At 70.6% G+C, this 24,540-nt stretch overlaps 1 protein-coding gene across 4 annotated transcripts; it reads left to right on the forward strand.

The window, feature by feature from the left end:
• Window positions 1–695: 695 nt before the first annotated feature.
• On the forward strand, window positions 696–22,743 carry DENND4B (DENN domain containing 4B). 4 transcript variants are annotated; one of them, XM_039513556.1, is made up of 28 exons: window positions 696–739; window positions 7,067–7,385; window positions 7,900–8,152; window positions 8,297–8,366; window positions 8,714–8,883; window positions 9,716–9,957; window positions 10,095–10,161; window positions 11,058–11,116; window positions 11,329–11,473; window positions 11,560–11,735; window positions 11,997–12,097; window positions 12,170–12,385; window positions 12,455–12,600; window positions 13,663–13,802; window positions 13,878–14,001; window positions 14,347–14,553; window positions 14,715–14,843; window positions 14,960–15,110; window positions 15,472–15,639; window positions 15,785–16,245; window positions 17,599–17,715; window positions 18,133–18,308; window positions 19,074–19,224; window positions 20,050–20,295; window positions 20,399–20,504; window positions 20,594–20,759; window positions 21,054–21,118; window positions 21,503–22,743. In XM_039513556.1, the coding sequence occupies exons 2-28, from the start codon at window positions 7,087–7,089 to the stop codon at window positions 21,646–21,648; spliced, it is 4,497 nt and encodes a 1,498-aa protein (XP_039369490.1). In that variant the 5' UTR covers window positions 696–739; window positions 7,067–7,086; the 3' UTR covers window positions 21,649–22,743. The 4 variants fall into 4 exon arrangements, with proteins under 4 accessions (XP_039369490.1, XP_039369491.1, XP_039369493.1 ...); XM_039513557.1 differs by lacking the exon at window positions 696–739 and adding an exon at window positions 795–847; XM_039513559.1 differs by lacking the exon at window positions 696–739 and adding an exon at window positions 2,124–2,342.
• Window positions 22,744–24,540: the final 1,797 nt, after the last annotated feature.

Genomic DNA, 24,540 nt, shown 5'->3' on the forward strand with positions numbered 1-24,540 from the left:
GCTGCAGAATAACCCCGGGGGCTGGTGAGGCTGGTTGCCGGGGGACAGAGGGGGAATTTTCTGTAAATATTTTATATAAAGATGGTGTGTGCCTCAGTTTCCCCCACATGCTGCATTGTCAGCTAAAGGGGGCGGGAAAGGCGATGCAGATGGGGCTGGTGCTGGCTGTCTGGGGCCTGGACCCCCGTCACTGGAGAGGCCATGAAGCCAATCACCAGGACGTTGGCTACCTGCCAACCAACGCCCAGGGCTGGCCCCCGGCAGCTGGAAGCCCCTGGCTTTGATCGGCTGGGGAACGCAGGAACGAGGAGGGACCCGGTGGGCCTGGGCCCTTGAACAAAGCGGCTGGGGGGTCATGGCGGGGCTGGGGCCCGGGGGGCTGGGCCAGGCTGCGACTTTCCTCCCTGGCCTGGTGCTGCCCAGCGGGAACGCATGCACGAGTCATGGTGAATGCACGAGTCATGGTGAACGCACGAGTCATGGTGAGCTACAGGTGCCGTCGTGCGAGGAGCCCTGATCTCCTCCCTCTGCCGCCCCCACCACCGGCCGGCTGCCCTGGGGCGGCCAGGCCTGGGCCCGGGGGCGCCGGGAAGGGGCTGCGGGACCCAGGCGTCCGGCGGCCGGGCCCGCCCGCTGCAGCGCGTCCTCCGGGCCGCCAGGGGTCGGTGCGGGCCGGGCCTGGGCGGGGCCGGGCGGCGATGGCGGGAGCCGGGTAGCGGGGCCTGGGGGCCGAGCGCAGGTAGGGGGCGGGGCGAGCCCTGGCCCTGCCCCTCGGGACCCCGGACCCCCGCGCCCCGTCCCCCGCGGGACCCGCCCGCAGCCTCCGCCCGCTCCCCCGGCGGGGCAGGTAGGGCCCGAGCGCCGGTCTGCCGGGGGCCGGGGCAGGTGGGGTGGGGCGGGCAGACCGGCGGGGACAGGTGGGGCGGGCAGGCCGGGGGCGGGCAGGTGGGGGGACGCGGGGACAGATGGGGGCGGGCAGACCGGGGCCGGGTGTGGGGGGGCAGACCGGCGGGGGCAGGTGGGGGCGGGCAGACCGGGGCGGGCAGACCGGGGGCCGGGTGTGGGGGCAGGTGGAGGACGCGGGGGCAGGTGGGGCGGGCCGGGTGTGGGGGATGGGGGCAGGCTGGGGGGACAGGTGGGGGGCAGGGGGGGGCGGGCAGACCGGGGGGCAGGCCGGGTGTGGGGGATGGGGGGCAGGCGGGGGGCGGGCAGACCGGGGGGCCGGTGGGGGCAGGCTGGGTGTGGGGGATGGGGGCAGGCCGGGGGGACAGGTGGGGGGCATGGGGGGGCAGGCGGCGGTGGGGCCAGGTGTGGGTGGGCGAGTGACTGGGTTGTTCCAGGAACCACTTACATGTTTGGGTTTCTTTAAAGACCAGCCCCCCCCCCCCCCGCCTGCCGTGATGCGGTGCCCCAAGGGGGGACACCAAGCTCACTGCCCCCCACCCCCCGCCGGTGGGTGCAGGTTCCAGGCAGGGCGGCGGGTGGGTCCGGGTCCCTGTGATCTGTCCCCCCAGCCCTGCGGCAGGGGCTGCCCCATTGCTTGGTTGGGAGCTGCCACCCCTGCGGCTGGCGGGGGACAGTGCCTGGGGGCTCCGTCTGCAGCCGTGGGGCAGGCGCAGCCGGGCTTTTTGCCCCAAGTGAGGAGCTCTGCCCCTGTGGCCGGCTGCGCCCCTGCACAGTGTGTGGGGGCTCCCAGGGACTCCCCCAAACTCAGCGACTGGGCCAGATCCAGACCAGTACAGGGCAGGCCCTGAAAACGGGCGAGGGGTCTGGCTGGCAGCCTGGGACGGCCCCACCACGCTGGTGCCAGGGCCTGGTCCCTGCAGCCCTTCCCCCGGGTGGGTGCCCCCCCCGCACAGGCGGGCTCTGAAGGGCTGGGGTGGGTCCACGCGGCTGCAGCTGGACCCGTCTAAGCAGCCCCAGCGCGGTGCCGTTAGAGGGACACACGCCTGGACCCCAGCCCTTCTCTGCCGGCGCGGGCCTGGTTCTGCTGACCAGCCCTGCCGCGGGTGGCCCCCGGAGGGCAGCACAGAAACGGGCCTGAGCTGCCCGGGCTGGCTTTGGGGGGCCGCCCCGCCCCACCCCACCCCTCGCTCTCGGCTTCCTCATTCTGAGTTCTGCTTTGGCTGAGCAGCTGCCTCCTGCCCTGGTCGCGATTGCGGCCAAGAATGGAAAGTCCCACTCTCCCTGCCTGGCCTGCGGGGAGGCTGGCCGCCCCTGCCCCTTCCCCTGCCCGCGGCCCCTGCCCACAGCGGACGGGGTCCGGCAGGTCCCTCCGGAGCAGCGAGGAGGTGGTGGTGTAACGTGCCGCCAAAGCAAAGGTGTCTGCGTCTGCAGAGCAGGTACAGCCGGCCGGGGGGGGGCAGCTCCCCGCTGGCCCTGAAGGGCCTCCCGCTTGGGGGAGAGGGGGTGTGCTGTCCCTGCACCGGGGCTAGTTAGCGATGGCTGCGGCGTCCTGGCTCCCAGCCCCCCTGCTCTAACCACCAGCCCCCACTCCCCTCCCAGAGCCAGGATAGAAGCCAGGAGTCCTGGCTCCCAGCCCCCCTGCTCTAACCACCAGCCCCCACTCCCCTCCCAGAGCTGGGAGAGAACCCAGGAGTCCTGGCTCCCAGCCCCCCTGCTCTAACCACCAGCCCCCCCTGCCCTCCCAGAGCTGGGAGAGAACCCAGGAGTCCTGGCTCCCAGCCCCCCTGCTCTAACCACCAGCCCCCCCTGCCCTCCCAGAGCCGGGATAGAAGCCAGGAGTCCTGGCTCCCAGCCCCCCTTGCTCTGACTCTACACCCGCTCTTCTCCCAGAGCAAGGAGCCAAGCCCAAGGGACAGTGGGGTTAAAGGCACCTGCTGTCCGTGGCCCCTGGGCTCGCCTAGCTGTGGGGCAGGTGGTCCCCGAAGCGGCAGGTGCCAGGCAGGCCGGGCAGTCGCGCGCTCAGGGCCGGGGAGCTGAGCACTCTGCATTATTTAGGCTGCGCTGGCAGCAGATCAGAGGTAATTACGTCTGTGCAGCTCCCAGCACCACGGGAGGCCTTGGCTCTGGCTGACCCGGCTCCGGGCTGTCCCCACGCCGCCCTCGGCCGGTCTGGTGCGTCTGCCCCGGGGCTGGGAGCGCTGGGCTACAGGCAGCGTGGGTTAGCCGGCCCCTCTCATGCCCTGGGCAGGCCTGGCCTTTGCTGTCCCCTGGGGTGGGTGCAGGGTCCTGCTAGGGAGGCCTGGGGGCCGAGCGAGGCAGGTCAGCAGGGCCCCTCCTGTGGGGCTCGGTGCTTGGTCCAGCACACCCCAGAGTGTCGCGTGTGGGGGGCTCCCTGCTGAGCCCCCGAGGGGGGTCGAGATGACCTGCCAGGCTAGCTGGGGGTGGGATGGAGGTTGAGCCACAAGCTGTGGGGGTAGATTTGGGGGGCAGCAGGGGCAGTTTCTCCCCGGCCCGCGTTAGGTTACAGGAAGCTAAATTAAGAGCCTCCTGTGTCTCTTCCTGCCGCAGCACCATGAGGGATCACATGGACCGGGGCTAAATATAGTGCGGGTGGTACCTTGGCAGTGCCTGTCACTGGGGGGCCAGGGCAGGCAGCACTAGGGGCATGGGGGGCTCCGGGGGGACAGTGTAACACCCCCCTGCCCAGCCGCATGGGAGAGCTGGCAATACGCTCTTTGCCACGTGCCCTAATCCCAGGACGGGCTGGGGGAGCTGCCCAGGGCGGAGGGGCGGGATCTAGACTAGCAGCAGGGTAACCCTGGCGTGGGCTGGGGGCAGCTGTGCCCCAGAGAGGGAGATGGGGGGCAGGAGCCGCTGGGGAGGTTGGAACAGGTGATGTGCTCCCCACGCTGGAGCAGCGTCTCTTCCCTTGGGCCGGGCTGGGCCCGGCTCCTCTCCGGGTCACCCCTGGAGTGGGGGGGCCCCTGTTGGGCTCCATGCCTCCCTCGCCATGGTGACCCTGCTGCAGGAGCTGGGTTGGGTTAGCTGTTTGGCTGTGCCGTGTCAGGGGGGCTGCCCAGTCTGCCAGCCCCCCGACGGGAGGTGATGGCCGCAGTGCCAGGGAGAGAATGAAGTATTGTGCGCAGGGAGCTGGCTCCACTGGCCTGGCATGACCCTGCTGGGGGCATGCGGAGCAGCTGGGAGACCCGGCTGGTTGGGGGCTGTGCCAGGGGTCGGCTTGATTCGCCCAATGGACCCTGCGGCCAGGATCCCAGGAATTGCCAGAGCGAATCAGGCCAGGGGCCCAGCCAGCCAGCCAGGTTTTCTCCCCTCCGCATCCGCCCTCCCCCGGGGCTGGTACCAGCTGCCACATAGGTGGGGCCAGGAGTCCCTGGTTTGGGGTACCCTGCCCAGGCAGGGTGTTTTCCCCTGAGCAGCCTCGAGCCCTCCAAAACTGCTCCCCATTGAGTGCCCTCTCCCTCCACCTAGGAGCCATTCCTGAACCCTGCCCAGCTCTGGGCCTCGCTGGGACCTTGTGGTGGGGAGTTCCTCTGGCTGCTGGGGTGGGGTGTGAAATTGGGCTCCCCTCTCTGGGGTGTAAGCGTGTGCGTTCCGGTGCTGGCCCGTGAGCAGGGGGCAATGGGAGCGTCTCCCCTCTCCGGAGAGTCCTGCCCATTCCCAGACGGGGACCAGTGTCCAGGGGTGGGCGTCCCATCGATTTGCAGCGTGACCCGGGCGTCTCGGTTCTCCTCCGGCTCCGTCCGTAACCCCCCATCCCGCCCCCCACCTGGTCCTGCACCTGCATCCGCCGTGACTAACCCTGTTCACCCTGTGCCGTCAGCAGAAACGTGCCCTGGCGCCTTCAGCCTCTTCCTTCCCCTTTCGGGTCCTTCCCTGGGAACATCCTGCCTGCCTCAGAGGGTCTGTGACTTTCCCCCTGCCGGGGGTGCTGCATTATCGGGGGCCGAGCAGCTGGCCAGGGCGGGGCTCCTGAGTGGGAAGCATGTGTCCGGAGTGGGGGGAAGGGAGGCTGGGGCTGCCCCAGGTCCTGGGCAGAGCCTGTCTGGAGTCCTGGAAGTGTCTGAGAAACCAGGAGTGCTGTGGGGATCCCGGGGGGGGAGGAGAGGGGGGATCCCCCTGATTTTCCAGCAACTGACTTGATGTCAGAGCCGCCCGGGCCTGAGCAGGAAACAGGAAGCTGCCTCCCTCCCTCCCTCCCGGCACTTTCACTCTGTCAGCTCAGCCCGGTGGGTCGCGCCCCCCAGGTACCCTGGGTTCTCGCTGACTCTGCGCTGAAATCAATCCAGCTTGGCCCCAGGGGCAGCTCCTATCCTGCCCCATATTCCCCCCAAACAGCCCCGTCTCCTTCCTTCCTGCCCCAAACAGCCCATCCCACCCCTCCCTGCCCCATATTCCCCCCAAACGGCCCCGTCTCCTTCCTTCCTACCCTAAACAGCCCATCCCACCCCCCTCCCTGCCCCATATTCCCCCCAAACGGCCCCGTCTCCTTCCTTCCTGCCCCAAACAGCCCATCCCACCCCCTCCCTGCCCCATATTCCCCCCAAACAGCCCCGTCTCCTTCCTTCCCTGCCCCAAACAGCCCATCTCACCCCCTCCCTGCCCCATATTCCCCCCAAACACCCCCGTCTCCTTCCTTCCCTGCCCCAAACCGCCCCTCGCACCCCCTCCCGGCCCCAAATTCCCCCCAAACGGCCCCGTCTCCTTCCTTCCTGCCCCAAACAGCCCCTCCCACCCCCTCCCTGCCCCATATTCCTCCTGCCCCATATTCCCCCAAACGGCCCCGTCTCCTTCCTTCCTGCCCCAAACAGCCCATCCCACCCCCTCCTGCCCCATATTCCCCCACATGGCCCCGTCTCCTTCCTTCCTGCCCCAAACAGCCCATCCCACCCCCCTCCCTGCCCCATATTCCCCCCAAACGGCCCCGTCTCCTTCCTTCCTGCCCCAAACAGCCCATCCCACCCCCTCCCTGCCCCATAGTCCCCCAAACGGCCCTGCCCCATGCTCCTGTGACACCCTCCCAGTGCTCCCACTCCTTCCCCCGGGGAGGGGAGCAGGAACAGCAGTTCCCATTGGCTGCTGGCAGCCTGGTTTCCATGATGTCACCATACAGAGAGTTCTGTCCTGGAAACCGCAGCTCCCATTGGCCACGCTGGGCCCAGCCTCTGTGATGTCATCTTGTGGGTCTGTTGTGTGGGCTGGACCCTGGGATCCAGGTGGCGTCCCCCCCAACCTCTTTCCCCCCCCACCGTGTGGCCCCCAACCTCTCCCCGTGGTGCCGTCCCACCCATGGCGCCGTCCCACCTGACCTCTTCAGCCCCAGCGCCGTCCCCCCATGGCGCCGTCCCACCCAACCTCTTCCCCCCACCGTGACCCCCAACCTCTTCCCCCGTGGTGCCGTCCCACCTGACCTCTTCAGCCCCAGCGCCGTCCCCCAACCTCTTCCCCGTGGTGCTGTCCCACCTCACCTCTTCAGCCCCAGCGCCGTCCCCCAACCTCTTCCCCCGTGGTGCCGTCCCACCTCACCTCTTCAGCCCCAGCGCCGTCCCCCAACCTCTTCCCCCGTGGTGCCGTCCCACCTCACCTCTTCAGCCCCAGGGCCGCCCCCAACCTCTTCCCCTGGTGCCCGCCCCACCTGACTTCTTCAGCCCCAGCGCCGTCCCACCTCACCTCTTCCCCATGGCGCCGTCCCACCTCACCTCTTCCCCATGGCGTCGTCCACCCATGGCGCCGTCCCACCTGACCTCTTCCCCATGTCGCCGTCCACCCATGGCGTCGTCCCACCCAACCTCTTCCCCCATGGCGCCGTCCACCCATGGCGCCGTCCCACCTGACCTCTTCCCGCCCGTGGTGGCCCCTGCCTCTTCCCCCTTGTGCCCCCAGCGCCATCCCCGCATGGCCTCTTCTCCTCCCACATTTGCCGTCCCCTCCGACCTCTCTCCCCCCCATGGCGCCGTCCCACCTGACCTCTTCCCACACAGCGTCGTCGTCGTCCCCCCCACGGCCTCTTCCCGTCCCCATGGCGCTGTCCCCCTCGGCCTCACCCCCTACCATGGCGCCATCCCCCTTGGCCTCAACCCGTGGCACTCTCCATCCTGGCCCTACCCTCCTCCCCAGTGATGCCCCCCTGCTCCCTCCCCAGATGCCGTGAGCCCCGCCGCCATGGCGGAGGAGAAGCCGCCGCAGCTTGTCGACTATTTCGTGGTGGCCGGCTTGACCGACTCCTCCAGGGCCTTGGAAGAGGAGAGCCAGCAGCCCCGGCCGGCCCGGCCCAGCGAGCCCATCACCGATGTGGCCGTGGTCATCCGCTCGCAGGGCGAGGAGGTGCCCCAGGGCTTCACCTGCATCGAGAGCAGCACAGCCGGCCACCCCGTGGACCTGAATGCCGGCCTCCTCAACAGCCCCCAGATGTACCTCTGCTACAAGCGGGGCCGTGGCAAGCCGCCCCTCATCGAGCTGGGGTGGGCATGGGGCTGGGAGTCCCGCCCCCTCCCCAGGGCTCTCCCTCCTGCCGGGCTGGGCCCCTCTGTTCCCCTCCTGCCGGGCTGGGCAAGGCTCCGCCCTCCCCCCTCCTGCCGGGCTGGGCCCCTCCGTTCCCCTCCTGCCGGGCTGGGCAGGGCTCCTCCCTCCCCCCTCCTGCCGGGCTGGGCCCCTCCGTTCCCCTCCTGCCGGGCTGGGCAGGGCTCCGCCCTCCCCCCTCCTGCCGGGCTGGGCAGGGCTCCGCCCTCCCCCCTCCTGCCGGGCTGGGCCCCTCCGTTCCCCTCCCCAGGGCTGGGCAGGGCTCCTCCCTCCCCCCTCCTGCCGGGCTGGGCCCCTCCGTTCCCCTCCCCAGGGCTGGGCAGGGCTCCTCCCTCCCCCCTCCTGCCGGGCTGGGCCCCTCCGTTCCCCTCCCCGGGGCTGGGCAAGCCGCTGTGGGTGTGGGGTGTCTCTCCCCACTCAGCCGGGCCTGCTTAGTCCCTTCCGTTCCCCCCGCAGGGTGCACTGTGAGGGGAAGGACCGCCTGAAGCCGGGCTACGAGATCGTCCGCACGACGCCCTACAGCCGCTCTGCCAACCTGAGCTCGGGCGCCGCTGGGCACCAGCGCACCTTCCTCACCTACCGCCGGGCCGCCGAGTCCCAGGGCCACAACACCCTGGGCATCACCGACATCTGCCTGGTCGTGCCCAGCAAGGGGGAGAACACGCCTCACACCTTCTGCCGGGTGGACAGGAACCTCAACGCCGGCATGGTGGGTCCTGGCGGCCCCTGGCTCTGGGCAGGGGGTGCTGGCTTCCTTGGGCTGGGGCCGGCTCTTTCTCCCCGGAGGAGGAGGGGCGGGTCCCTCTGCCCCGTGCCACAGCCCCACTGACCCTGCTCTGCTCTGTCCTCGCAGTGGGGCCCGGCCGTGTTCCTGTGCTACAAGATGGCGATGTCCAAAGCCAACACCCTGGTCTACGAAGCAGGTAAAGCCCCCGCTGCCCCCGAGCCTGGGGGGTGGGGAGACCTGGCCCCCACTGCCCCCCGAGCCTGGGGGGAGGGGAGACCTGGCCCCCGCTGCCCCCCAAGCCTGGGGGGAGGGGAGACCTGGCTCCCGCCAGCGACATGTAGTGAGGAGCTGATGGCACTAGGTATGGGGTGGGCAGGGGCTGTGCCAGCCCCACTCCCTAGCACTGCTGCTGCCTGGCATTCCTGCCCCCTGCCTCCCAGCCCTGGGCTCCCCCCCCCCAGCTCTGCCAGTGCCCCTCACTCCCGCCCTGCAGTCCCTGCCAGCCCAGCCCCCGCCCCAGACGCTCTGCCTGACTCTCTGCAGGTCTCTTGAGCCGCTATCCTGAGCAGGACAGTGAGTCGTTCCCGCTGCCCGACTCGGTGCCTGTCTTCTGCCTGCCCATGGGGGCCACCATCGAGAGCTGGCCCGTCCACACCAAGTACCAGCTGCCCGTCTTCTCCACCTTCGTGCTGACGGGGGCTTCGGGGGACAAGGTAGGAGGGTCTGGAGGGGGCGGGGCGGTGCTGAGGGAGGGGGCTGGGCCATCCCGGTGGGGTGGGGTCTCCGGGGACCTGGAACGGGGTGAACAGCCCAGAATCAGGGGTCCCGCCTGGCTCCAGGGCAGAAGCCGCAGGCTCCCTGTGTGGAGGTGCCCCCTGCTGGCAGGTGAGCGAAGGTGCTGCTTATCCTGCCCCGATCTCCCCTCCTCCCCCATGGCCCGGCCCCCCTTCCCCGTCTCCTCCCCTCACAACTGGGACCCCCTGCCCCGTCATCCCCTCCCCCATGGCCCGGGCCCCCCGGCCCCGTCTCCTCCCCTCACAACTGGGACCCCCTGCCCCGTCATCCCCTCCCCCAGTGACTGGGCCCCCCTGCCCCGTCTCCTCCCCCATGGCCCGGGCCCCCCTGCCCCGTCTCCTCCCCTCACAACTGGGATCCCCTGCCCCATCATCCCCTCCCCCATCATCCCCTCCCCCATGACTGGGCCCCCTGCACCATTGTCTCCCACTCCCCAAGTGGTGCTGGACCATTTTTTACAATGGGGGTGCTGAAAACCAGTGGTCCCCACCCCACACTTTTTTCCTCACCCCCCCTTACTCCTGTCTGTGTCTCTCCCCTCACCCTCCAAGCTGGGGCCAGGAGTGGGGCCATGGCTCTGGCGGGAGGGGCCGGGGAACACGGACAGAGGTAAGGGGCCGAGGCTGGGACCCCACGTGTGGGGCGGGGAGCGGAGCCCTGGGCGTGGGTCCTGCAGCCGGGGGACCCCACACAAAAACTGGGGGGCAGTTCCCACGCCTGTGCCCTCCAGTGACCGGGCCCCCCTGCCAGGTGTACGGCGCTGCCATCCAGTTCCACGAGGCCTACCCGCGGGAGCGGCTGTCGGAGAAGCAGAGCCTGCGGCTGGGCCTGCTCAGCGTGGTCGACCGGCGCCCCATCGCCGGCAAGTCGGTGCAGACTCGCCGCAGCATCTGCGTCCTGTCGCACTGGCCCCTCTTCGACGTCTTCCGCAAGTTCCTCATGTTCATCTATCGCTACTCCATCTCGGGGCCCCACGTCCTGCCCCTGGAGACGTGAGCGCCGGGCCCGGCGGGGGGTGGCGACTCCAGGGTGGATCTGTAGGGGAGGGATGGGGGGTAGAAGGAACCCCCCCCCAGGGAAAGGGGCTGTGGAGCCCCCACCCCCCTCTGACGGGCTCGTCTCCCCCCAGGCACATCTCCCACTTCATGCACAACGTCCCCTTCCCGTCTCCGCAGCGACCGCGCATCCTGGTGCAGGTGAGTGGCCCCCGCCCCGGGCAGCTGCTCTTCTGCTGGGGCTGCCCGGCCCCCGACCCTCCTTTTCCCCACGCTGGCGACTCGTTTGGCCTTCAGCTGATGTTTTGGGTCAGTGATTCCCAGCCCATGTCTATGAGAGCCCGAGGCTCCTGTGAGCCCCCCCTTCCCTGGCCCCTGGGCTTCCCCCCAGGGCTGCCCTCACATCCCCCCATCCCTGCCCCAGAGCTGCCCCCCGCATTCCCCTTCCCTGGCCCCTGGGCTTCGCCCCTGGGCTGTCCCCTGCTTCCCCCCTTCCCTGGCCCTGGGCTGCCCCCTCTTCCTCCATCCCTGCCCCAGGGCTGCCCCCCGCATTCCCCTTCCCTGGCCCATGGGCTTCCCCCCAGGGCTGTCCCCTGCTTCCCCCTTCCTGGCCCCTGGGCTTCCCCAGGGCTGCCCTCACATCCCCATCCCTGCCCCAGGGCTGCCCCACATTCCCTTCCTGGCCCCTGGGCTTCCCCCAGGGCTGCCCTCACATCCCCATCCCTGCCCCCGCGCTGCCCCCCGCATTCCCCTTCCCTGGCCTCTGGGCTTCGCCCCTGGGCTGTCCCCTGCTTCCCCCCTTCCCTGGCCCCTGGGCTGCCCCCCCTTCCTCCATCCCTGCCCCAGGGCTGCCCCCCACATTCCCCTTCCCTGGCCCATGGGCTTCCCCCCAGGGCTGTCCCCTGCTTCCCCCCTTCCCTGGCCCCTGGGCTTCCCCCCTTCCCTGGCCCCAGGGCTGCCCCCCACATTCCCCTTCCCTGGCCCCTGGGCTTCGCCCCAGGGCTGCCCCCCGCATCCCCCCATCCCTGCCCTGGGGCTGCCCCCTGCCTGCCTGGGTGGGGAAACTGACCACGTCATCAATCTCGTCTCTCCCCCAGATGTCTCCCTACGATAACCTGCTGCTGTGCCAGCCCGTGTCCTCCCCGCTGCCACTCAGGTACAGCCCCGGGGGTGTGGTCGGGGCAGCGTGGGGTGGGGGGTTGGCACCTTGGAGGGACGATCAGGGGCACAGGGTCTCGTTGGTGATGTGGGGGGGACAGGCAGTGCCCCCTCTGGCCGTGGCTGCGTTGTGGGTGGGGGAGGAGAGGGTTCCGTGCTGTCTGGATGCTACATCCTCTCTCCCCCGCACCCCCCCCGCGCACCCCACAGCGGAGCCAGCTTCCTGACCCTGCTGCAGAACCTGGGCCCCGAGAACGCCGTGACGCTGCTGCTGGCTGTGCTGACCGAGCAGAAGCTGCTGATCCACTCGCTGCGCCCCGACGTGCTGACCAGCGTGAGCGAGGCGCTCGTCTCCGTGAGTCCGGCCCCTGGGCGAGGGTGGGGGGCAGTGGGGCCCGCCCCCTCGGCTCGCTGACTCCTCTCTCCCTGCCCCGGCCCCAGATGATCTTCCCGCTGCGCTGGCAGTGCCCCTACATCCCGCTGTGCCCGCTGACGCTGGCAGACGTGCTGTGTGCCCCAGTGCCCTTCATCGTCGGCATCCACTCCAGCTACTTCGACCTGCACGACCCGCCCCGCGACGTCATTTGTGTCGACCTCGACACCAACACCATCTTCCTGTGAGTTCCCCTGGGCCCGGCCCCAGCCACCACGTCCCTATTCCTGGGCGTGTCCCCGGGCGGAACCCCGGTGTCCTGGCTGAGTTCCCACCCGGCCCTTGGCCCTCACAGCTCCGTGCGACGAGGCGTCCGTCCGCCCTCGCTCCAGCCCAGAAGCGGCTGCGTCTCGGCGCTGGGCCGGGGCGGGCGAGCGGGGGCCGGGGCAGTCCAGCAGGAGTGAGGGCAGCCCGGCTTTGTGTTCGTCTGTGTCTCCCCTGCCAGGAGCGAGGAGAGGAAGCTGCTGTCGCCCCGCGCGCTGCCCCGCCGGCCCTGCAAGGTGCTGCAGGCTTCACTGCTCGCCCACTTCCAGCAGCTGGATGAGAGTGAGTGAGGAGCTGGGGGGGGCTCGGGGGGGGAGCCTGGGGGGGCCATGCTAACCCCGCCGCTCCCCCCAGTGTACAACAAGCCGGTGGAGGAGGCGTCGCTGGAGTTCCTGCTCACCGACTACGACCTGGTGTACGGGCGGCGCAAGCAGCTGGAGCTGGAGATCCAGGCCTCCTTCCTGCGGTTCATGGCCTGCGTGCTGAGGGGATACCGCTCCTTCCTGCTGCCCATCACCCAGGCGCCCTGCGACACCACCCACGACTCCAGCAGCCTCTTCTCCCTGCAGGGTGAGGGGGGGCCGACCGGGGAGGCGGGGGCTGAGCTCCCGAGTGACCCCCTTCCCCCGTCCCCCCCAGGTTTCCTCAAGTCCCGGGACCGCGCCTACCACAAGTTCTACGGGCAGCTGCTGCGCACGCAGCTCTTCACGCAGTTCATCCACGAGTGCTCCTTCGTCAGCGACCGGCACGCCTGCCTGGAGTTCTTCGACACCTGTGTCGACAAGGTGACGCCCCGCCCCTAGCGACGCCCCGCCCAATGGCTCGCTCCTAGCGACGCCCCGCCCTGGCACCCCTAGCGACGCCCTGCCCCGGCACCCCTAGCAACGCCCCGCCCCTAGCGACACTCTGCCCCTGGCACCCTTAGCAATGCCTCGCCCCTAGTGACGCGTGCCCCTAGCAACGCCCTCACCCAATGCCTCGCCCCTAGCGACACCCTGCCCCAGCACCCCTAATGCCCTGCCTCTGCCCCCAACACCCCACCCCTAGCAACACTCTGCCCCTGGTACCCCTAGCAACACCCCGCCCCTAGCAACATCACACCCCTAGCAACGCCTCGCCCCTAGCAACACTCTGCTCCTGGCACCCCTAGTGACGCCCCACCCAATGCCTCGCCCCTAGCAACACCCTGCCCCGGCACCCCTAATGCCTTGCCCCTGCCCCAACACTGCGCCCCTAGCAACACTGCGCCCCTAGCAACGCCTCACCCCTAGCAGCACCTCAGCCGGTGCCTTGCCCCTAGCAACACCCTGCCCCTGGCACCCCTAGCAATGCCCCGCTCCTGCCCCCTGATGACACCCACCCCTCTCCAATGCCCCCTGCAGTGCCCCGCCCCTCCACCCAAGGGCTGTCCCCACAGCTTGCTCAGCCACAGATCCTGCTCACCCCTCAGGCCCCATCCCAAGGGGCTGGGGGGCCTGGTCCCGGCCGCTCCTGTGACTGGACTGGGCGGGGGCTCAGGCTGCTCCCGGACCAGGGCCAGTGTCGGCGGGGGGCAGACTCCAACGGCCCTGTCGGGGGCAGGAAGCTAAGGTAATAAAAAGGTAATAATTGGAGATATACCAATCTCCTAGAACTGGAAGGGACCCTGAAAGGTCATTGAGTCCAGCCCCCTGCCTTCACTAGCAGGACCAATTTTTGCCCCACATCCCTAAGTGGCCCCCTCAAGGATTGAACTCACAACCCTGGGTTTAGCAGGCCAATGCTCAAACCACTGAGCTGTCCCTCGCAGCCGGAGGGTGTTCCAGGGGACGTGCCGGCCCCTCCCCGAGCTGCCCTCCCCTCCCCAGGTGCAGGTGGATCTGGAGAAGGCTGAGGACGCGCCCCTGATGGAGCTGGACGACTCGCATGGCAGTGAGCACACGGTCTTCATCATGCCCCCCGAGGAGCCCCTGGGCCCCGATGGCACCGAGCTGCCCGCGCTGTACTGGTGAGACACACGCCCAGCTCCCCGGCCCCCCCATATCCCCAGCTGCCCCCTGACGCTGCCTCTGCTCCCCCACAGCTACGACAGCTTCCCCGTGCTGCGGGCTGAGCTCTTCGAGCGCCCCCAGGACCAGCTGGCAGTTCCCCTGTGCCAGCCCAAGAGCAGCGCCCCCACCAGCCCCGCGCCGCGCAGGACCAAGCAGGTGACACCCCAGGCTCACTGGTGCAGCGAGAAGGCCGGACTCAGCTCTGTCCTCGGGGGAGCTGGGGGGTGCCAGGCCCTGGGTGGGTGGGGGAGGCCTGTCCTGGGCAGAGCTGGGGGGTGCCAGGCCCTGGGTGGGTGGGGAGGCCTGTCCTGGGCGGAGGTGGGGGGTGCCCGGCCCTGGGTGGGTGGGGGAGGCCTGTCCTGGACGGAGGTGGGGGGTGCCAGGCCCTGGGTGGGTGGGGGAGGCCTGTCCTGGGCAGAGCTGGGGGTTGCCAGGCCCTGGGTGGGTGGGGGAGGCCTGTCCTGGGCAGAGCTGCCCCCCCTGACCCGGCTGCCCCCCCAGGAGATGAAGGTGGCGCAGCGGGTGGCACAGAAGTACTCGTCCGTGCCCGACATGTGGGCCCGGTGCCTGCTGGGGCACTGCTACGGGCTGTGGTTCATCTACTTGCCCACCTACGTGCGGGCCGCCCCCTCCAAGGTGCGGGCGCTGCAGACGGCCTATGAGGTGCTGAAGCAGATGGAGAGCAGGAAGGTGGTGCTGCCGGACGAGGTGCGGACCCCCCCTCCCCCCCAGTGCTCCCACCGCCCCTTCCCTGGCGCCAGCCCCCCACGCCCTGTCCACGTGTCCCAGCAGCGCCCCCCGGCTGACTGCAGCCGTCGGCCCCTGGGTTCCCCCACCCCCTCACGGTGCCCTGTGCTCCCTGCCCCCAGGTCTGCTACCGCAGCCTCATGCAGCTGTGTGGGCAGTATGGCGAGCCGGTGCTCTCCGTCCGCGTCCTGCTCGAGATGAAACGGGCCGGCATCGTGCCCAACACCGTCACCTACGGCTACTACAACAAGGTATCGGCCCGGGCGAGGGCTGGGGGTGAGCCAGGCGGTGTCTGCCGCCGGGGGTGGGCCGGGGGGAACCCCGTCTCCCCGGTAACCGTGGCCCCGGGGGGCTCGTTCTCTTGCAGGCCGTGCTGGAGAGCAAGTGGCCCTCGGGCACCCAGGGCGGGCGGCTGCGCTGGGCCAAGCTGCGCAACGTGGTGCTGGGCACTGCCCAGTTCCGGCAGCCCCTGCGGCAGCGGCAGCTGGAGAGCGAGGCCCGGGGCGGCGCCTTGCCAGGTGCGTGTGGGGCAGGGCCGGCGGGGGTAGAGGGGCGGGGCCCGTGGGGCGGGGTGGGGCGGCCGGGCCCGTGGGGCGGGGGTAGAGGGGCGGGGCCCGTGGGGCGGGGGTAGAGGGGCGGGGCCCGTGGGGCAGCGGCCCGTGGGGCGGGGTAAAGGGGCGGCCCGTGGGGCGGGGTCGGGCCGGCCGGGCCCGTGGGCGGGGGTAGAGGCGGCCGGGCCCGTGGGGCGGGGTAGAGGCGGCGGCCCGTGGGGCGGGGTAGAGGGCGGCCGGGCCCGTGGGGCGGGGTAGGGGCGGGCGGCGGGCCCGTGGGGCGGGGGGCGGGGCCGGCCCAGCAGCCCATGTTCTCTCTCCCGCCCAGGCTGTGCAGAGAACCAGGGCGCCCGGCCCCGCCCCAGCCTCCAGCGCCAGACCACGTGGGCCGGGCGCAGCCTGCGGGAGCCCTCGCCCGGCCGCCCGCTGGCGAAGAGCGGCAGCAGCACCTTCCCCCGCAGCGACACGTCCGCGGTGGAGGCCGGCGTGGCCCAGAGTGAGTCGCATCGCAGCCAGCGGGCCGGCGGGAGGGGAGAGGAAACCTGGGCGCAGGGGTCACCGGGCTTGGGGCCTGTGCTGGGGTTAGGAACTGGGAGGGACCCGGCTCTGGCCCCCCCGTGACTCTTTCCCCCACCCCGCAGTGATCCACGCCCTGGGGGTGCTGGAGCCTGGCAGCGACTCGTTCGTCGCCCTCCCCCCCGGCCTGCGCCAGCTCCTGGACGGGCCCGGTGGCTCGGAGGACGGGAGCCTGTCGGATGTCAGCTTCCAGACGGACGAGAGCGACCGGCCGGCCCTGGACAGCGCCGAGGTGCAGCTGAGCCTGGGGCCGGGCGCCCGGGGCGCCAAGCCGGGCCGGCGCGACGAGAACCACAACAGCCTGGGGGGGACGCCGCGCCGGGGGCTGGCTGCCAAGCTGCAGCAGCTGCTGTCCCCAGCCAGGCGCCCCTCCCTGCGCCACACCGCCAGCGTGGAGCAATCCAGCGCCCGGCAGGACGCCGGCTCCCTGCGCCGGGCCTCGGAGCAGACCGAGCCCCTGCCACGCAAGAGCCCCGTGGAGAGCCTGCTGCACCCCCAGGAGCGGCCCGACTCCACTGCCTCCGAGGTAGGGGCTGGGAACCGCCCCCACTGCTCCGGGGGGGCATTGCTGCTGGGCGGGGACCTGCCCCCCGCTGCTCCTGGGCGGGGTCGGACTGGGGGGGACCCCCCACTGCTCCTGGGCTGGGACCTGCCCCCCGCTGCTCCTGGGCGGGGTCGGACTGGGGGGGACCCCCCACTGCTCCTGGGCTGGGACCTGCCCCCCACTGCTCCTGGGTGGGGGTCGGACTGGGGGGGACCCCCCCATTGCTGCTGGGCTGGGACCTGCCCCCCATTGCTGCTGGGCTGGGGCCAGCCCCCCGCTGCTCCTGGGCGGGGTCGGACTGGGGGGGACCCCCCACTGCCCCTGGGCTGGGGCCTGCCCCCCATTGCTGCTGGGCTGGGGCCTGCCCCCCACTGCTCCTGGGCGGGGTCGGACTGGGGGGGACCCCCCATTGCTGCTGGGCGGGGACCTGCCCCCCGCTGCTCCTGGGCGGGGTCGGACTGGGGGGGACCCCCCATTGCTGCTGGGCTGGGACCTGCCCCCCATTGCTGCTGGGCTGGGACCTGCCCCCCACTGCTCCTGGGCGGGGTCGGACTGGGGGGGACCCCCCACTGCTCCTGGGCTGGGACCTGCCCCCCGCTGCTCCTGGGCGGGGTCGGACTGGGGGGGACCCCCCACTGCTCCTGGGCTGGGACCTGCCCCCCACTGCTCCTGGGTGGGGGTCGGACTGGGGGGGACCCCCCATTGCTGCTGGGCTGGGACCTGCCCCCCATTGCTGCTGGGCTGGGGCCTGCCCCCCACTGCTCCTGGGCGGGGTCGGACTGGGGGGGACCCCCCACTGCTCCTGGGGGGGGGTCGGACGGGGGGGGACCCCCCATTGCTGCTGGGCTGGGACCTGCCCCCCATTGCTGCTGGGCTGGGACCTGCCCCCCATTGCTGCTGGGCTGGGGCCTGCCCCCCACTGCTCCTGGGCGGGGTCGGACTGGGGGGGACCCCCCACTGCCCCTGGGCTGGGACCTGCCCCCCACTGCTCCTGGGTGGGGGTCGGACTGGGGGGGACCCCCCATTGCTGCTGGGCTGGGGCCTGCCCCCCACTGCTCCTGGGCGGGGACCTGCCCCCCACTGCTCCTGGGCGGGGGTCGGACTGGGGGGGACCCCCCACTGCTCCTGGGCTAGGCCTGTGGGCAGGACCCCCTGCACCCCCCTGCTCCAGGGCTGGGGTCTCAGCTGGAGCTGGGGGTGTTGCACTCCTGGAACTGGCAGGGACCTGGTGCCTCCAGGGGAGCTGCTGGGCCGGGCAGGAGCAGTGTCAGCGTCTCTGGGGGGGTCCCGCTGAGCTGGGGGGCCCTGCGGAGCTCACGTCTCATCTCCCCCCAGAGCTCCGTCTCCCTGGGCAGCGAGTTTGACCTGTCGGACACGTCGCTCGGCAGCTTTAGCCTGCGCAAGTCATCGGACCCGCTGCCCGAGGCCGGGCCGGAGCTGCCCCCCGTGGAGGTGAGCCCCCCTCCCCGAACCTGCCCCAGGCCTGAGCCGGGACCCGCCTGGGGCCGTCTGCGCTGGGTGGGAGTCCCGTAGCCACAGGGCTGGGGTGGGGGGAGGGGCCCGGAGAGGGGCGGCAGCGACCGTGGGGCTGAGCCGAGTCCCTGCCCCCTGGGGAGAGCTGGGGGAGGAATGCGGGGGTGGGCTGAGCCGAGTCCCCCGCCCCCTGGGGAGAGCTGGGGGGGGGCTGAGCCGAGTCCCTGCCCCCTGGGGAGAGCTGGGGAGGGAGTGCGGGGGGGGGGGCTGAGCCGAGTCCCCCGCCCCCTGGGGAGAGCTGGGGGGGAGTGCGGGGAGGGGCTGAGCCGAGTCCCCCGCCCCCTGGGGAGAGCTGGGGGGGAGTGCGGGGGGGGGCTGAGCCGGCTCCCCCCCCAGATCCGGCTCTCCAGCTGCTCGCGGTGCCACGCGTGCGGCTCGCTGGTGCACGACGAGGAGGTGATGGCCGGCTGGACGCCCGACGACTCCAACCTCAACACCAGCTGCCCCTTCTGCACCCGCCCCTTCGTGCCCCTGCTCAGCATCGAGATCCAGGACTTCCAGCAGCCCCCCCGGTGAGCCCCGCCCTCGGGGGGACCCCACTGCCCCCCCCCGCACTAGGGAACCGCCCTGCAGCTCTCCTGGCCTGGGGGGGACCCCACTGCCCCCCCTGCACTAGGGAACCGCCCTGCAGCTCTCCTGGCCTGGGGGGGGGGACCCCACTGCCCCCCCTGCACTAGGGAACCGCCCTGCAGCTCTCCTGGCCTGGGGGGGGGACCCCACTGCCCCCCCCCGCACTAGGGAACCGCCCTGCAGCTCTCCTGGCCTGGGGGGGACCCCACTGCCCCCCCCCGCACTAGGGAACCGCCCTGCAGCTCTCCTGGCCTGGGGGGGGACCCCACTGCCCCCCCCTGCACTAGGGAACTGCCCTGCAGCTCTCCTGTCCTGGGACCCCTGCCCCGCTGGGACCCCACTGCCCCCCCCGCACTAGGGAACCGCCCTGCAGCTCTCCTGGCCTGGGGGGGACCCCACTGCCCCCCCCCGTACTAGGGAACCGCCCTGCAGCTCTCCTGGCCTGGGGGGAACCCGCTGCTGCGCCATTCTCTGCCCTCTGAAGTCTGGGGGGCGGGGGGGTCTCGGGGCGGGGGGGGGTGACCCGGGGGGCGGGCTCACATCATTCAGGGGTATGGGACCTGCCTCCTTCTGGGATCTACCGTCCCCCTCACGCCGTTGTCATGGGAACCGTTGGGTGGCGAGCGCCCGTGGGCGGGGGCTGGCTGATGGGGGCGGCTGTTAAGGGGGCGTGTCCCCCCCCCAGCAGTAACCTGCTCCCTCCGCAGCCCCTCGGAGTCTCCCCAGAGCCGTGGGGAGCAGCCGCCCGCTGGCCGAGGCCCGGTGCTCAGCGACCGCGTCCAGTGCCTGGCTCTGGACGAGGCCGAGCCGGAGCCGGGGATCCCCCCGTCGCTCTGCAACGGCTGCACCGACTCCTCGGTACGGATCCCGCCGCCCCCCAGGCCTGAGACCCGCCCCCAGCAGCTGAGCGAGGCTCCCTCCGGAGCCAGCCAGAAGGGGGCGCTGTGGGCACGGTCTCCAGAGCCCCATGGTCCTGACTGCACCAGGCTGCAGTGCCCAGGGGTTACCCGCCTCTGCCCGAGCAGGTCGGGAGTGAGGGGCGCAGGCAGCGCTGGGCGGGGGCTGCGGGTCGGGAGTGAGGGGCAGCGCTGGGCGGGGGCTGCGGGTCGGGAGTGAGGGGCAGCGCAGGGCGGGGGCTGCGGGTCGGGAGGGAGGGGCAGCGCTGGGCGGGGGCTGCGGGTCGGGAGTGAGGGGCAGCGCTGGGCGGGGGCTGCGGGTCGGGAGTCAGGGGCAGCGCTGGGCGGGGGCTGCGGGTCGGGAGTGAGGGGCAGCGCTGGGCGGGGGCGGGTCGGGAGTGAGGGGCAGCGCAGGGGCGGGGCTGCGGGTCGGGAGTGATGGCCAGGGGCAGCGCAGGGCGGGGCTGCGGGTCGGGTGGGTGGGGCAGCGCTGGGGGGGGGCTGCGGGTCGGGAGTGAGGGGCAGCGCTGGGCGGGGGCTGCGGGTCGGGAGTGAGGGGCAGCGCAGGGCGGGGGCTGCGGGTCGGGAGTGAGGGGCAGCGCTGGGCAGGGGCTGCGGGTCGGGAGTGAGGGGCAGCGCTGGGCGGGGGCTGCGGGTCGGGAGTGAGGGGCAGCGCTGGGCGGGGGCTGCGGGTCGGGAGTGAGGGGCAGGGGCCGAGCGGCATAGCAGGGGCCAGGGCCCTGCCCGGTCCGTGGGCCCTGAGCGCAGCCCGTCTCCCTCCCCGCAGGCGCCCAGGGGCCCTGCCCCGCGCTCGGAGCTGGCGACCTTCGCCTACCTGAGCCCCCTGGTGCTGCGCAAGGAGCTGGAGAGCCTGCTGGAGAACGAGGGCAGCGACTTCCTGGCCCAGCCGGAGCTGGTGGACAGCCATCCCATAATATACTGGAACCTGGTCTGGTATTTCCGGCGCCTGGGCCTGCCCAGCAACCTGCTGCAGCTGGTGCCGGCCTCCCAGCACCTCCGGCCCACGCCCCAGGTACGGGGCCTGCTGGGGGGGGAGGGGCACCGGCCCAGCGCTCCCAGGGGCTGGGGGGCCCCCCCGGTTCTGACCCGCACTCCCCCCAACGTCTCTCTTGCAGGCCCAGGCCCCCGAGGTCCCCCCGGTTTGCGTGCGCCTGCTCTGGGATGTCCTGACCCCAGACCCCGACAGCTGCCCCCCCCTCTATGTGCTCTGGAGGATCCACAGTGAGTAGCGGGGGCGGTGCCAGCCTGGGGGGTTGGGTGGGGGAGGGGGGAACGGCCGGTGTGATGTGACCCCCCCTCTCTCCCCACAGGGAACAGCGCTGCCCGGCCTCAGTCCTGGCGGCGCCCCAGCAGCCCCTTCTCGCTGGCGTTCCTGGAGGCCGTGCTGAGCCACGTGGGGCTGGGCGAGATGCATAAGGCCATCGCCCTCTTCCTGCAGACCCTGGCCGCGGAGCCCAGCCCCCCACCCCTGCAGAGGTACCGCCCCTGGCTCCGCCCCTACCCCTGGCTCCGCCTCCTGCCCCCTCCAGTTCTGCCCCCTGCAGAGGTACTGCCCCGACTCTGCCCTCCGGCCATGGCTCCACCCCCTGCAGAGGTACCACCCCCGGCTCCACCCCCCGCAGAGGTACCACCCTCCAGCCCCCGATTCCGCCCCCTGTGCAGAAGTATGCCCCCTGCCCTGCCCCCCAGCTCTGCTCCTTGTCCACCACTCTGCGCCCCCCCCACGCTCCCCCCCACTCAGTGTCATTCTCTCTCCCCTTTCTCCCGTAGGAGCGTTTACCGGGAGATCCTCTTCCTCATGCTGGCCGCGCTGGGCAGGGACCATGTCGACATTGGTATGAGGCTGGGGGGGCATTGGAAAGAACAGGGACAGAGAGGAGCCTGCGGCCAGGCCCATTTGGGGTGGGGGGGGGCGGGGATACTGGGCTGGCTGGGCCCCTTGGTGGCGGTGGGGGGAATATCGGGCCGGCCGGGCCCATTGGTGGCGGGGGAAGGGGCGTACTGGGCCGGCCAGGCCCATTGGTGGGGGGTGGATATCAGGCCGGCCGGGCCCATTGTCTGCAGGGGGGGGATAAGCTGGGTGCACTGATCTGAGCCAGTTGCAGGGGGGCTGCCACGCTCGCTTGGCCTGCGGAGGGGCTGGGGGCCCCCGGGGCGTGGGGGTCGGCTGCAGGCCGGGTCCCAGGCCCCTCAGCACCTGATCCCCGTCTCCCCCGCAGCCGCCTTCGATAAGAAGTACAAAGCCGCCTACGCCAAGGTGGCCGGCAGCCTGGGCAAGGAAGAGCTGAGCAGACGGCGGGCGCAGCCGCCCAGCTCCAAGGCCATCGACTGCCGCCGGAGCTTTGGTGCCACGCTGGAGTGCTAGGGCCGGGCGGCCGGGGGCAGGGCCCACGACCCCTCTCCCCAGGAAAGAATTCGGGGACTGAACCGGGTCTTGTGAGGGGAGCGAACAGTTCCATGGGGGGGGGGGGGCGGGGGGCAGGGCATAGCTGATACCAAACCATGCACCCCCCCCCGGGGTTCTCCTGGGAGTCAGGGGGCAGCACTTGGTGCCCTCTGAGCCGAGGCAGAGTCAGGTGGGACCTGGAGAGCCCCTGGTTCCCCCTGGCACTTCAGCCAGCCCTGCCCCTGGGGGGCGTCTCTACGCTGGGCCCCACCCTGCCGGCTGGGCGGAGAAGCAGGGGCAGCTGCTGCCCTGGCATAGGGCAGAGAAGTGGGGGGCTGGTCAGGCAGGGTGGAGATCCTGCTCTGGGCATAGCCCACCCAGCCCCTCCTGTGCCGACTGGAGTGGGGCCTTTGGTGGCCCTGCTGTTGGCAGCTCTCAGCGGCTGCCCCGTGCTGCAGGGATGGGATGGGCCCCAGGAACCACGGGTATGTCTGGGGGGGTCGGTGCTGGGCCGGGCGGCTCCCCCAGGCCCCGGTGCTGTTTGGAGCTCGGCCGGACGGGTGGGCGTCCGTCCAGCCCGCGGCTCCTGCCTCCCCAGAGCGCTCTCTCTCTTTTTGGACACTGTCCCGGGGGGTCCCCCAGGGCGCAGCTCCTCCCCCAGGGGCAGTTGGTGGTGGGTTTTTTTTAACATCAGTGTTAATATATTTTGTAATTTATTTATTCTCCCCGCGGCCACCATTAGCTTGTGCTGTAACTGCTGTGCTGGTGCCATGCGCACCGGGCCCCCCAGTGTCTCCTGCTGGAGCAGGCGGGGGACACCCTGGGCTGCCATGGGGCTGGCTCGCTCCGCAGCTCACTCTGTCCTGCACTGGAAGCTGTTTCTCTCCCCACCTGCGGTTGGGAAGGGGGCAGTATGGGGCACTGAGGGGGACATGGTGGGGGCTCCCCATGCTCTGGTACCTGCGCCCCCCTAGCTCTGGGGCTCACACTGTGCAATATGCCGTCACCCCTCCCCTCCCCCTTTGTTTCGTTTGGGTTTTTGTTGGGTCTGTAAATAAAACCGCTTCAGTATTTTCTCTGCCTGGTGGTGTGTGTGTGTATGGGGGGGTTGCATGGCTGCAGCCTCTGCCCCCCTCCCCCAACCATCTGTCTCTGCCCTGCCCCCCCCCGACTCTGGGTGGCCAAGAGGAGCCCCCATGGCCAAAGTGGGGTGTGGTGGCGAGAAGCAGCGGGTCTGGGCTGCCCCACCTGCTGCCAGTGGAGCAGAGCTGGGAGGCAGCCCCCCCTGCCTGCCCTCCCAGCATCTGATTGGCTGCCTTCCCCACTATCCTGCCTCCCTGGGCAGAGCAGCCAATCAGAGCGACTGCAGTGTGAGGCTGAGCGCCCCCCCCCTTCTGAGCAAGAGCTGGGAGGAGTTTTGGGGGAGCAGAAGGAGACAGGCAGGGAAGGGGGAGCAGAGCCAGTGTTCGCAGGGGGGATCACTGGAGCTGCCAGGGGCTGGCACATGTGGGGGGGGGGAGCTGGGTGCTCCGTGCCATAGGCAGCATCTCGCACAAAGCTGCGTTTGTGGATCCCCGCTGGGTCCTGCCAGCACCTGCCTGGGGGAGCGGCAGGGCTGCGATCGTCACCCCCGCTGTGGGGCAGGGGCTCAAAGACACCCCAAGTGGAGACAGACAGAGCGAGGGGGAGGCCTGCAAGGAAACAGCGAGGCCATAGTGGTTGATGTTGCAGCCCAGCACGGTCACGCTGCGAGCAGGGTTGTGCAGCGTCCACAGAACAGTCACATCAGAGCCCCCTCCGGCAGCCATGGGACATGGGTGCATCAAAAAACAGCAACGCAACATTGCGCCAATTATCACCGTGCCCCGTGCGATGCCCTGGGGCAGCAGGAGCCCTGGATTGTGTGGCCCAGTGTGACACTGCTGGGATGGAATATCATTCCCGTGGGGTGCAGTGCAATGCACGGGGAAGACCGGGGGGGCGGGTACCATAGGCTGGAGGAGGCTGAGCCTCCCCAAACACCCAGGTGTGGCCCTGCCCACGCTCCTCCCCCAGGCCTCCTGCTTCCGTTCTGTGGCCCAGCTCCAGGGGCTGGAGGTGCTAGTGTGGGGCGGGGACCAGCAGCTGTGGTGGGGGGGTGTGAAGGGCACAGCCTCAGGCAGAAGGGCAGGGCTACCCAACCCAGCGGTTGACGCGCCGCCTATGGGGAGGACCTCGCTTTAGGCCGTGGCTGTGCTGTGACCAGGGAGTGTTCTGCTGTTCACAATTCTCATTGTGACCTGGTGCTTCACTGACCATTTGTGAGAATATACGAACGGCCATAGTGGGGCAGAGTGATGGGCCAGCTACCAGCATCCTGTCATCTGAGCGTGGCAGTGCCAGGTGCTTCACGGGGAAGGAACAGAACAGGGACGTTATTGAGCGATCCATCCCCTGTCGTCCACTTCCAGCTCCTGCAGTTGGAGGTTTAGGGACACCTGGCGCATGGGGGTGCATCCCTGAGCACCTTGGCTAAGAGTCATGGATGGACCTACCCCCATGACTTATCTCGTTCCTTTTTTAACACTGTCATAGTTTTGTCCTTCACCGTATCCCCTGGGAACAAGTCCCACAGGTTGACTGTGTGTTGTAGCCACCTGTTGTGTCAGCTCTTGTACTCTAACGTAAGCGCTGCGTGGCAAGGACCGTGGGTCTCTTCTGTGTGCACAGCACCTGGCACCACGGGCCCTGATCCCTGTCCGGGGCCCCTAGATGCTACCACAGTGCAAACAATCAATGTTAAAGGTGATCATTCACAATCTCACGGTCAGGCCTGGGGGGAATCTGAAACGTTATCCTCTGGGCAGCATCAAAACATGCTGCCTCCCTGTG

Source organism: Mauremys reevesii, linkage group 24 (assembly GCF_016161935.1).
Source record: "Mauremys reevesii isolate NIE-2019 linkage group 24, ASM1616193v1, whole genome shotgun sequence".
Lineage (NCBI taxonomy): Eukaryota > Metazoa > Chordata > Testudines > Geoemydidae > Mauremys > Mauremys reevesii.

Excerpts from the sequence above, each read along its gene's own strand:
- DENND4B (XM_039513556.1), top strand. The coding sequence starts at position 7,087 with ATGGCGGAGGAGAAGCCGCCGCAGCTTGTCGACTATTTCGTGGTGGCC. Across the intron at positions 15,640-15,784 it reads GGAGGCCGGCGTGGCCCAGA|TGATCCACGCCCTGGGGGTG; the intron begins GTGAGTCGCATC and ends CCCACCCCGCAG. Across the intron at positions 17,716-18,132 it reads CGGAGCTGCCCCCCGTGGAG|ATCCGGCTCTCCAGCTGCTC; the intron begins GTGAGCCCCCCT and ends CTCCCCCCCCAG.